Source organism: Lepisosteus platostomus, chromosome 11 (genome assembly GCF_059453375.1).
Source record: "Lepisosteus platostomus isolate fLepPlt1 chromosome 11, fLepPlt1.hap1, whole genome shotgun sequence".
Lineage (NCBI taxonomy): Eukaryota > Metazoa > Chordata > Actinopteri > Semionotiformes > Lepisosteidae > Lepisosteus > Lepisosteus platostomus.
The window spans coordinates 25169132-25182256 of NC_142621.1; the positions used below are offsets into that span (position 1 = coordinate 25169132).

General features: G+C 38.3%; 1 protein-coding gene across 1 annotated transcript; it reads left to right on the forward strand.

Annotated features, from left to right (window-relative positions):
• Positions 1–2448: 2448 nt before the first annotated feature.
• LOC148652214 (uncharacterized) lies at positions 2449–12256 on the forward strand. Its single transcript, XM_088598929.1, has 6 exons — positions 2449–2525; positions 3883–3920; positions 4706–8140; positions 8581–9630; positions 10246–10677; positions 12025–12256. Exons 4-6 carry the CDS (start codon positions 9013–9015, stop codon positions 12034–12036), a joined length of 1062 nt encoding a protein of 353 aa, XP_088455055.1. The 5' UTR covers positions 2449–2525; positions 3883–3920; positions 4706–8140; positions 8581–9012; the 3' UTR covers positions 12037–12256.
• The last annotated feature ends 869 nt before the right edge of the window (positions 12257–13125 follow it).

Here is a 13125-nt window from a genome sequence, read left to right on the forward strand (position 1 = left end):
AAGTGGACTGAGTCAAAGTTTTCCAAAAGATAAACATTTCCTTTACGGAAATACCAAATTCACAAATTCCTCTGCTGCTGTCTGACATTTTGACCTTGCCTTGTGGATTAAGCTTTCATTTCTGTTGTTGTTTCTGAAGGCACCAGGCAGGAGCTCCGAAAACAGAGGAGATATGCAGTGGTGAAATACAGCGTATGAAAGGTCTGCAGTACAGCAGACAGGATGAGGTATGAGAATACAGTTTGATTTATTTTGACCCAGGGCTGCTCCTGGTCATCACCTGGATGAGAGATCTTTAATAGCTGGTTTCCACACTGTAGCTTAACTCACTTTTAAAACGCATAGTTTATTCACCCCTTTCATTGATTTATCAGCTTTCAAATTACCGGCATTATCAATATATAGTATTTAGCCTCATCGGTTTTCTACATCAACTTAATCATGTTTCTTGTTTTTTTTTCACATTCTCACTGTACATTGCTGTATGGTACGTTATTTTCCCAGTTATTTTGTCTTTGGGCTTCCCAGACCACATTCAACTGCTGAATGCTCCTAATATGCTGAAAAATGCCCAAAGGCCTCATTTGCTAGATTGTAAAAAGGGGAGAGATTCAGCTCCACATGATCTAACAGAATCCTCAATATTTAATGTACCACCTATAAGCAGGTGACATATATAAATATAAATGTCTAGTAGCGTAGCTGTTTTGTGCTCAACACAATCTACCTTTCTGCTTTTTGTCATCTGCTTTGCCTTTTCACTGACGGCTCTACAGATGTGGAAAATCAAGAGAGAGAGCTTTTCAGATGAGGATAGAGGAAGATGCCCGGAGGGAGGTGCGACAGGCCCAGCTGAACAAAGAGATCAGAGCTAGAAGGCACAAAAAGGTACTGGAGTAATGGATGTTTGGATTCATCCTCTTAAGGTGAACTTTTCTTCATGCAAATTCCAGACCTGACACTGACCTTGCAGCTATATTTTGTTGTATTTCCAAGATGACCACCTATAGGTTTAAATTAATAACCTAAACTTATACTTTTTGGATCCTCAGTGACCAGAATGAGCATGGTATGTTGGCATCTCTTATATTGTGCGTCTACTCTAGGGTGGTTATGCCAAAATATGCTACAGAGGTATCAAAACACTATATTCTGGTAGTGTTTGGTGCCTCCAATTCATGGTTATAGCACTGCATCTCCAAAGCCCATGGTTTATCTCCAGCCTTGGGCACCTGCCTGTGTGGCATTTATTCTGTGTGTTGTGGGTTTTAATTCCAAGTAACATCCCAGAGACATGTTGCTTTGCATAATTGGCTGTTCTAAAGTATCCCTCAGGGGTATCTCCCCAAGAGGATCCAAGAGGGTGGTTGATGATCTCTCCTCTTCATTACCTAAGCATTAGAGGAGAGACATTGCTGCTTCAATCTCTTATACCCACCCTCCAAGGTTCTGAACTACACACAGAGTCTTTCATCCAAGTAATGTCGGACCCAGCCTTTCTTCTTCTGAGCTCTGACCAGACCCAGCTTCCCAGCTTCAGGGTGCTGTAGATTGAGATGAGATCGGAGTCTCCTGTAGTTTTTACTTGAGCTGGAATTTCAGTGGTGCCCAACAGCTTCTGTCTGATACTAAATTAAAATGTGACCTTATGGACGGGAAGTTTTCTACTAGCAACATGTTGGGTTGCAAGCTAGTTCATTTGTCATTAAATACTAGAGTAATGGAAAAACATGTGCTTTTTAATACAAGATGTTCAACAATGAGATGGACCTTTTCATCTTTTGTTGAGAGGCTTTCCTTTTTCTTTAAAGAATAGCCACTTGTGAAAGGTTTTCTGTCATTCTCAGGCATTTGAATTATATGAAAGGAAGGTTGCTCTCCTGCAGCAAAAGCTAAATGAGAGTTTACAGGAAAGGAAGGATTTTGAGAGAGACAGTATTAAAAGGCAATATTTTAATGAAATACTTCAGTCTGGAAAACAGGGTAAGCTTCTAGATCCAATAATTTGCAGTGGTACAACTGTGATTTAGTTCACAATTTAATGTGTTTTAGTTTGTTGGCCAGAAGGAATGATGCAGGTTGACAACATCTTCAGGTTTACTACTGATTACAGAACTGTAGAATTTGTTTCATAAACACCTACAATTACAAAATTCCAAAGCTTTTCAATCATATGTCTGTATGAAAAGAATAATATGTATGTACTGAGGTCAAAACTTTTTAAAGGGAAACACACAATAAGTTGCAGGCATCATAAAATAATAGATTAAGAAGGAATCCTTCATTATCTTCAGATTGTTTAATTTCCAGCCACAACATGTAAATACATTATATTCAATATTTCTGTAATCCACATTTTGCATTATATTATAAAAACATCTACAGCATCTGTTGATCTAAACTATCTGAAAGGACTGTTCATCTAAAAGGATGTTTTCTTTGTGGCACAGCTTCTACTGAGATCATTAGCACGGAGAATAGAGATGTTACCATTGCTAATGAGAAGAGTTCTAAAATCACCAAAGGTCAGTATTTTAATTTGTTTCTAGAAAAAGTAAAGGTTTTGAAAAAAGTTATGTTTTGACAAATTTTCCAATGCAGCTGCAGAAAAATTCAGTGGGTGCTGATATACTGAAAGGTATTGTGAAAGACAATGGAACATATAATCCAAAAAATCAGTTTAATTCAATTCAATTTAATTTGTATAGCTTATTCAGATAAAAACATGTCAATTGTTTTGTGTCATTAAATCAATATTAAATGATTAATGCACAAGTGTTGGGTTTTGAAAGCTTGGTAACATCTACTGTTAAGGTTGAAGAAGGTTCCAATTAAGATATAGTTTACCATATACTGGCTTTGTTGTAATGACTAGAACATTGACATTGAATATTGATATTGACGATGACTAGAGCAGCATACACTAACTGAACCTTATGTACTTATTTATAACTCTGATCATACTCCATTACAACAATAATATATTAGTCATATTAAAACACATTTCTATCATAATAACTAACAATATGTTGTGGCACCGGTATAATATGTGAAGTTTTGCTGTAGTATTGACAGTGGGAGAAATGTCTGGTCGTGTTTGAATGGATGTTATGTTTCAATCAACAACCACCAGAGGGCAGTAACAACTAAGTAACACTAAGTCATCAAATGTGTTGGAAACGCATTTTGGGCTTTGTCGTGAATGATGCAGCAGCAACATACAGTTGTATGCAAAAGTTTGGGCACCTCTGCTCTGGTCTGCATGTTTCACAGAATCTTTAAATTCTCTAAGGTCTAATCTCTTTGAAGTTAACAGGCTACAAACATAAACATGACATATGTCTGCACATTTCAATGCAGAATTACTATTTATTTTCTGCATTGAACTGTATTTGTCATGTGTCAATTATGCAGTACCCAATATGAAACTGGTTAGATACATTGCGCCTGACCAAGTAGTTGTTGTTGAAAACACAATGCTGAAAATTACCAGTGATCTTGCTTCACATAGGAACACAAATGTACCATACTCACTAAAGTGTTATGGAACAGTTGCAGTTTGAAGTTTAAGATTTATTATTTCCAATGTCCTATTTTGTTGTGGTGATTTTTATTTTATAAGCCTCTCATATTAAAGTTAAAAACCTAAGCAAGTTTTAGACATCCAGTAGGTAAATTGAAAAAGATACATAATCATGGTTAGGAGGCCACCTTTTGTTACACAGGAATATGCTTTAAAATAGATTAATTGTTCTGCCACTAGAAAAGATGCCTATATATTGCTAATTAGTCACCATTTTTTAATATTGCAAAATCTAGTTAGTATTTTGTCCATGTAGTAACAATGTCACACTAATTAATTTTTATCATAATGTTTTTTAGTAAAAAAAAAGGTGATGGAGAACAGTTTATATGGACAGGTAAGGTACACTGCTTATCTGAATGTAATGGATGCATTTTATTTTTCCAGATAGCTCCTTGAGGTTAAAATGCACAGTGTCATAACTAAAGAACAAATGTAAAGAAATATGTTAATTTGTTCCTTCAGTACAGTAAATCCTGAAATTTAGTCCACCTATCTGTTGCTTAGTGGTTCCTTCCCTGACATGTTCAGCTCAGCTCCCACTAGGTTTTGATTTTGGCTGCCCTGGCGTCAGAGCCACATAGCCACTCCTCAGAGCAGAGATATTCCACTATGCCAAAGGACCGTGCCTCTTTGCCAGAGAATATTAAGCTGTCCAGGTTCCAAGGGGGTGACTTCACTTTCTACCATAGACTCGATGCCAAAAGAACCCTTTGACACTGCCTCCTCTGGAATGAAACAGGGGTCTGCACATTTAATTATTTATAAATTAAGGGATCCACTTAAAATCTGCAATACTGACCATTCTATTTCTTTGGTTAGACTGGTATTCTGTTGTTCTTGCTTCATTTATATATTAGAAATACTGTACTGTATATAATTTTCTATACATACAACAGTATATCTATAATAAATTTTTACTATACTGTATGGACAACAGTATATTTGTATTAGTTGCGTCTGTGCTGGCATTCAAAATTTGGTTGCAAATTTCTAAATGTTAACATGGGAAACAATGAACCCTGACAAGTAAGTAAAAGTAGGTCTTATATTGGTAGGTGTTCTGTATATTGAACTATTTTAGTGCTCTGTGGTTACTTTTGTACTATTGCTTTAAAACAGATAACAACGGAAGAGCTTAATGACACGGCGGAGAATATAGTGGCGTGGGTGGCAGCGTCCATTATCAGAGTGCTGCTCCCAGCCATCTCCCTTTACAATGAAGAGAGGAGCAGGAGCGTGTCTCACTGCTCCTTTGAGTCCCCGGTTTACTTCAGCAGTAGTGAGGAGACACTACAGGCCACCGTGAGTTCTCATTCTCTGCTTGGTACTGAGTCAGGGTCCACATGGCAGTCCCAGAGTAGGAGCAGTAGCTTCATGTCAACGAGATGCAGGATCTCCACTCCCTTCCCTTCACCCCTCTCGTCCTCAGGTAGTTCAGGAGAAGAAACAGGGAAAAATACACCCTGCAGATTAAAATCCAGAACACCCTCGAAGGAGATTGTGGTTGCTGATGGAGGAGAAGATGCTGGAAAGCCCCTCTCGGAACCTTTGAAGGACCTTTTTGGAATCGCTAAGTCTAGTATAATTACAAAAGCAGAACGTATAGTACAGGATGTCTTTAGCAGAGCCCTCATTGAAGCACAGCTTCCTGCTCAGCTGATGGAACCCCAGTGTTGTGCGTTAGGTGTCTTGAATACCCGCTGCAGATCGAATAACCTTGCCACTGAACTTGTGGATGGTGTTCTTGGACTTGTCATCTCTGCCTTGTCAGAAAATAAGCAAAGAATTCCCACCCCTAAGACTGTGCGTGTTAATCTAGAAGCACAGACAGAATCTGTAGCCTCAGAGGTTGCCAGTGAGATTATACAAGTTGTCTCTGGAAGACTCCAGCCTTTTTTCACAAGCACTGTTGAGTCAGGGTCAACCTGTAGACTCCTGGGTGGCCATGGTGGTGACCTACATGCATTAGGACAATCCCAGAGACTCCACTCAGAAGAATATGATGAGGCGGAGTTAGCTGTCACGGCAACAGAAATAATCAGTACTGTTTTACAAGAAGTCAAGAGTGAATTCTGCAAAGCAAATACTGAAAATAAGATGAGTGACGTGAAGGAAACATATTCAGGCAATAACCAGTCAATGAGTGACTTTGTGTCAGCAATTCTGAAAAATTTAGAAATGATTTCACCCTCCTCCAGCTTATCTGTGGAGAAGAACTACCTTCTTCAGAGACCTGATGCCCTGCAGAATGAGAGAGATGAGGCAAAAGTGACTAAGAAAAGAACAAATGGCAGTAGCTCCCCATCTTTCAAATTAAAGTCTCACTCCTCGGAATCAAGGGTGGGAATGAAAAGAGCAAACAGTGATTTTTGCTTTTGGGATCTCTAAAGCCAAAATCATTGAAATTGCTGAACAAATAGTATCTCAGATCGTTGAAAAAACAAAGCGGGATTTCACCCCTGTGGGTAACAATTTACATGAGAGTAACTCAAAAGAGTCCTTATTGCTCCCAGAAGCTGCAGAAATCTCCATTTTGGAAAAAATAAGTCCAAAATCTCAGATTCCCAACAATATGGTCACTGTTATTGCCAAGGACATTGTAAATTCTGTTTTTGAAAATGTTTTGTTTGCACTGAATTGTATTGAAACAAATAAATATCTGCAAGAATCCAATAAAAATGTTGCTGCTGCTCCTCAAACGTCTAGAGGCAGCACAGAAACAGGATCCATTGATCATACTTTTGACTTTAGTTTTCAGTTGCAAAAGGCATTGTAAGGACTATATTTGGAAAGCTCAAATCTTTACTCACCCAGACTGAAGTGGATGCAGTCCCTAATCAAATTACAATGGAGATTTGTAGATATCCTCCAAGGGTGGTGTTATCTGAGAACATTTCTTCAAAACAGCAAATTGGGCAAATGGACATGAACTTGGTTGAGGACAATTTAAGTGTTTCCTTTTCTGGACAGAGCATCATATCAGATGCAGAAAGTGAAGGATCAGAGAAGATGCTGAGGACCTCCAGCTGTGTATTCCATAGTACAGCAACAAGGATAATAAGTGAAATTATTGAAAAAGCAGCTGCAAAATGTATATCTTCTGGACTTGCCCATCTCCCAGAGGAACCAAAACAGTACAGCTGATGATGTATGTAAAACACCGGATGCAACAAAACATGTTCAAGAAGCAATGTCCTCAGACTCTTCTTCTCATGTGCAAACCACTGAACTGGCTTCAGATATTGTTGTTGATGTTTTAGAAAAACTACATTACGCTACATGCTTTGAGAAGATTTCTTTCTCAACAGACTACATAGATAAATTAGAAAGTTGTGACACAGCCCTGTTACCAGGAACATCAGAAATTAAAACTGATACTAGAACAGCTGAGCACCTTAGGACAATGACTGAGGAATTCTTCAAACTGTGAAGAACTAACTGAAACACTTTTGGAATCAGAAGAGCCTGTCTTTATTCAAAGCAAGGAAAGTTTTATCTGCTAAAGAGCAGAGATCAGCAGATTCACTTGAGATGTTTCCTCCTTCAGTCCAGGTTTCACACCTGAGCTTTAGTGAACCACACTTGACTAAGAAAAGCATGTCAGTACCAAACTCGGCACCCCATAAGCATCTTGAAAATCTTAAAGTTTCAGATGTGGTCTTAAAGCCAGATTATGAAACAATGCACCTCTCTGGTGAACAATATGGGAAAGACAGGATGTCTAGTGCAGAAGACACTGTCCATAAAGAGTACACTAAAAGTAACCGTAGAGAATATTCTGTTCAACGTTTCCCACCCATAAATGTGCCAGGGATGGTGATTGATTCTTATACAGATGACACAGAAGTCATGACTCGGGACACTCCCTATAGAGCCTTGACTGATGCTTCATCAAAGCTTCAGGATCAACCTACACCTACAGCAGAACAAGAAAATGAATTGACATGTAAAAGCAATCGAGTTCCCCGGTCCCGTGTTTGGAAGAAACCCTCTACTTCAAATGACATGGGACTGGGTGAACAAGAGTTCATGGAACTTCCTTGCAGAAGCAATGTCAGCAAAGCAACTTGTCAAAAATGTTTTCCATTTAATTTTGAAATCGGGAATTGCAGTACAATTGGTAACAGCTCACAAATCTAATTCAGATCCAACTTTAAAGAGCCATCTAGTAGTTCAGGATTTATCCCATCCAAAGTCCTCAGAGCTTTCTATGCAGTTGTTGTATTCATTTACTGAGAAATCAGTGAAAAGGCTGTTGAAGCAGTGCCTCAGTTTTCCAGATTCTCCAACTTTTGACACAAATGAGAAAGATGTTTCACTTTTTCAAGAGTGTGATACAAATACGGAATTTAAGTCTTCCCAAAGGATTTCAGAGAAAGTGTCTCTGACTGCCAAGGATCACAGACTACAGAAAAATACTGAACCATCAGTGCCCAGTTCACAGATGTACCATGATGCAATTAATCAGCTTTCCAGCTTACTTGTAAAGTCTGTCATTGGTGTTTTGTCTGCTGCGTGTGATTTCAATGGAGCCTGAAGACAGTGAAAATCAAGGTAAGAAGGAAATCAAATCAAATCATTTAATAGTGTATAAACATTTTGTTGCTATGAAGAACAAGTTAAAAAATGTAGTGACTGTATAGAAATATACAGTACCTTGATTTTCTATCTGTTGTATCTTTAAAAGGTTTTTGATGTATTTAGACCAAGATAGTGTAGGCTATGACTTTGAATGAGAGAATGAGTGAATATAGCCATATATTCAGTAGCCATATACTGTATACAGTATCTGTGAATATGGCTGCTTCTTTGTATGTAGTTACCTGAGCTCCAAGATGTAATAGTTTTACAGGAACATGAAGCTTTATACTCAAATATTTTGTGATGCCTGTCATTCGTTACTTCTCAATATAATTTAGTTTTTGTTTCAATTGTACATACTTTCTGATATTTTGCTTTACTCTCATTAAATGAAAAGCTCTTTGTTACCATAGGTAATATACCAGCAGCCAGGGTGACATCAGAAATTGAGAAGAGTTCTTCTGAGGAACTGAAAAGAGACTCCCACCTTGAAAGTTCTGAAATCAAACCACTCAGTGTCCCTGTAGAACCGATGAATATTGAACCGGTGTCCTCAGTTGGGCTCCAGGAAATTTCTATGGCTAAATCAACAGAATCACTTAATTTGACTTTAGTGTGTACTGAGTCACTGTGGAAAACATCATAACACAGCTGCTATTGCAGATATACCCTACTTTGATAAAGGAGGAAACTTCTACAGAAATCCCAGGGAAGATATCTTTGTCTTTGCTGAGTCAGATAGCTGTGGACCTCTTTGACAGTGTGTTGCAGGAGCTTCCTGATGTTCATCCCTTTCACCAGAGACCAGTATTAGCAGAGAAACAAGTGAGATCGTTGATAAGGTGATGGGTGATATTAAAATAACTAGTGAGCACAACAAAGAGGCAACACCCAGTGCTCAGTCTTCTGAAGTTTCTCTTGTATTTTATGAAATAGTACATGGAGTCACAGATAATCTGCTAAAGAAAATTCAGCTAAACTGTTCCAGCCCTGAGTCCAGTACTCCTCAAGCTGCCATTGATATGGAAACCCGGAGCACTGAGCAGCTCATGTGCACCAAAATGGACCAGTTAGAACCTTCACCTGTTATTGGTCGAACAGTCAGAAGAAAAAAACTGCAGTCTTCTATGACAAAGTCTCCAAAAGGCTTTTCTCCAACAGTCCCAAGTGGTTTTAAAAACAGTTTCCAGCCAGAAGACACTATGGATAAGCCCTGCTCATCACATTCCCTAGGAGAAGCTGTTGGTGTGACACCTTGTTCTAATAAGAAAAAAGGTTGCTCTGCTTCTGAGACCCCAGAGAAGCCTGGAGGTTATTTGGCTCAAAGAGTCCAGGATGTAGAAGGAGTACAGCAGTGTAAGGCTTCAGGGAAGACAGTTAAGAAGACTAAAAAGAGCTCCTTGAGGCCAGACTGTATGAAAACACGACTTCTGGAGTCCTCTTCGCATGATGTGGTTGATGAGGTATGACCAACAGTTCCAAACCTGTAAAAATGTCTCTTATCAAAGTAGGATGGACCTGTTCTGTACCTAATTAACAGACATTTGTGTAGAAAGTACTGGAAAATGGAACTCTTATTTTGTAAATATGATGATAGTTATGTTGTGCATTTTCCTTTACAATAAAACTACAAATCCATATTTGTTTACCCTAATACTGTATAACATCTCAGAAGTACCCCTATTGTCAGTTCATAGCGTACGTACTAAACTCACCTGTCTGTGGATGTCAGCTTTATCACTTTCTTATTCAATTATTACAAGAGCAATCAGGTGAGTTAATGCTACAATAGAGAGACTTGCTCACAGTATTGTCTACATTTCCAAACTGATGTCTGCGTCATAAAAAAATTGTGATGCATTATTTGCTATACATGCAATTGTAAACACTGACATTGGTTTATTATTTTATATTTCATTGTCTGCCTTTATTCTAGTATTAACGTCAGTGCTAAAAACATATACACACCCCATAATCCTTATCTTCTTTTCCGTAAGAGAAGTGTTACTTGTTTTGATTTACTTTTAAAAATGAAACAACAGTCACTGAACGGTAACTTTTTGTTTTTTTTGTGACAGGAGTTGCCCGGACACTCATCTTGGTATGTGTACAATCCCAGCCTTAATAAGGACAAAAATCTCAGTCCAGCCCAAAGCAAGAGTGGTCTGCGCATTGACATAGCAAAACATTACATGACCCCAATGCAACTGACCAAAACATCTGAGAGCAAAGGGCTTCTCTCGCACAGCAACATCCCCTTTGCAGTTAATAGGCCGGATGAAGATGTGAATGTGAGCCAGAAAGTCAAGAAACATCCTTTGAAAAAGTTTGGCTCCATGATAAAGCATAAGATCATGGGTAATAGGTCAAAAGATGTCAGAATTCAGAATGAAACAAATCCATCTTTGGAAAAGTTAAGAGCCCAGGGAACATCCAGTGGACGCGGGAGCTGTGAAAGCTTTGGACCATTTAAAGTGCCTGATGAGTACAACAAGCCTCAAAAACACAAGGTATGGATTAGATACCCAAACTTTAATTATTAATTAATTTGGGCATTATTGTATTTTTAATATTAGCACTACAGAAATGATTTGAATAGAATGCTCATTTGTACATCAAATAACATTCTAGAAGACATTCCTATTAATTGCAATCAACAAGAATAGCAACTGCTATGGTGGCCAATGCTGAATATTCTGTATGAATAATGACTACAAATTTATCAAGATCAATACAGCATGTAACAGTTCAAGTATAATAGCTGTGGAGGAAATATTCCTAAATTGTTTTCTTTGTGTGCTCATGGTTCTTAAAAAAAGACGTTTTTAGTTTGGACAGATTTAGGAGGAACAAGCCTCAGAACACTCCAGATGGTGAGTATTTAGTTTGTGACTGTGATTTTATTTTGTGTAGCACATTAGTGACAAGTGTGGTTCAGAATTAGACATTGGATGGAATTTATGTAGAATGGGGGAATTCATCCTAAATTTAGAATCCTTTAAAAAACAAACTGATTTGTATACAAATTGGCCTTAGTGTTCTGCAAACGTCAAGTTTTATTGACTCTGCTACCTCCATAGGAATGGTGAGGCAGAACTCTAAACTCCACTCTGATCAAGTGGTCAACTGTGCACCTCTACTCTTCCCTGATCTCTCTTCTTCTGAATAGTCCATTGTCCAGTGCATCAATCTTTGGCAGTCCTCTTCAACAGTACTTTATTTTCTCCATTTTCAGTGCCCTCCCTCATTCCCTTCTACAGTATCTCTCGGTCTAGTAAATATGACTAAATGTGACTTATATGACAAGATATAGGCTAATACGTCTTACTTCTTTTACAAGTAAAGTTATGAAAACCACTTTAGAACTAAACAACAGGATCGCTCATATGAAAATAAGACCCTAGCAGAAGTCAATATGGTTTTAGAAAAGGTCATTCTTCCTTTACTAACTTGTTAAAATTCTTCAAACAAGTCACAGCAGTAAACACACAGAACGTACAAAATGATATGATTAGATTTTAAAGATGCTTTTGATAATGTTCTTCTTAAATTAAAGGCAATAGGCATTTAGGGAAATTCATGTATTGAACTGGTTAAGGGACAGGTAATAGTACAGATCAGGGGTGAATAGTCCAATAGAAGATGACAGGAATAATATATACGAATGTGATTGAAATGACTGAACAACAGTTGTCTAATAGCCAAATTACCACACACCTTTAATCAAATAGCTTCTTATTGAATAAACCTGACATTACGATGCCTCTGGGTAGAACTGTATCCAAAGTCTATCTGACCTGCTGCCATGGAATAAAGAAACTCGAACAGTGACATGTCAAACCACTCTGTGTTTCCAGGGATCCCTGTAATTCCAAACTCCAGGAAGATGCCAAAAAAAACATCTTTGCTGTCGAAGATGTCGACTGCTTTATCGAGAGCCTTCCTGTAATAATTAATCTGCCACCATCAAACATGTTTAACATGGAGGGGAAACTCCTTGCAATGAAAACTCAAAAAAGGAGTTCTAATGATGGGAACCTCATTTGCCTAGCTGATCTACTGTTTCTGAAATAAAAATAATCGCATTCATGTTTTTGTATAATGTTGTGTTATTCAAATAGGTGAGCACACTACCACATCCATGACCAGACACTCAACTAAATCACAAAATGGTTTGTTAGTGTTAATGTTGTCTTTAAATGTCTTATTGGTGTACTACACCATTAAAAAAATAAAACAGTCTTAGCCTTCATAATTCTATTCATAGTTATAGCAAGACCAGATTTACTGTAAGTATTCAAAATCCTCAAAGCTACTGACCCACAGTAGTGCACTTCATAAGATTTAGTAGTGCAGCACGAACTGTTCCGATCCGAGTTCCAAAAGTCTGTGTGTGAGTTCCTCTTGCGCGCGCCGGTGAGTGCACAAGATCAACGGTAAAGCTGCCAGAACTGAGAGGGACCCGCTAGAGGTCACCACAGCCAGGCAGAATAGGGACTGTGACGTAAACTTGAGTAGTGTGTTATGGGAGTTGTAGTTCATAAAGCCAACACTATGTCCGTGAGCAACTATAGCCAGTTCTAAAACCCGGCTCCCCTTAAGTGAGGATTACACTTGCATTCCAGGCTTTTCTATGGAAGCCCGTTTCCGCCAGGGAGTAAAAAAAACGCGCTATGGTATCTCAGAATTGCGACTTAGTATCTCAGAATTCCGACTTAGTAACTCAGAATTCCGATTTAGTATCTCAGAATTGCGACTTAGCAACTCAGAATTGCGACTTTATATCTCACATTTGTGACAGCGGCGAGGGCACAAGCCCTTGAACCCAAATCCGTTACAATAACAAAAGGACAGACAATGAAATATGGGCTATTTCGAAGTCGCAAATGTCAGATACTAAGTCGGAATTCTGAGTTACTAAGTTGCAATTCTGAGTCACTAAGTTGCAATTCTGAGAT

What these genes read in the sequence shown, in the direction of transcription:
- LOC148652214 (XM_088598929.1), top strand. Translation starts at nt 9,013, where the DNA reads ATGGGTGATATTAAAATAACTAGTGAGCACAACAAAGAGGCAACACCC. An exon ending in CGCATGATGTGGTTGATGAG is followed by an intron (nt 9,631 to 10,245) that starts GTATGACCAACA and finishes TTTTTGTGACAG; the next exon opens with GAGTTGCCCGGACACTCATC.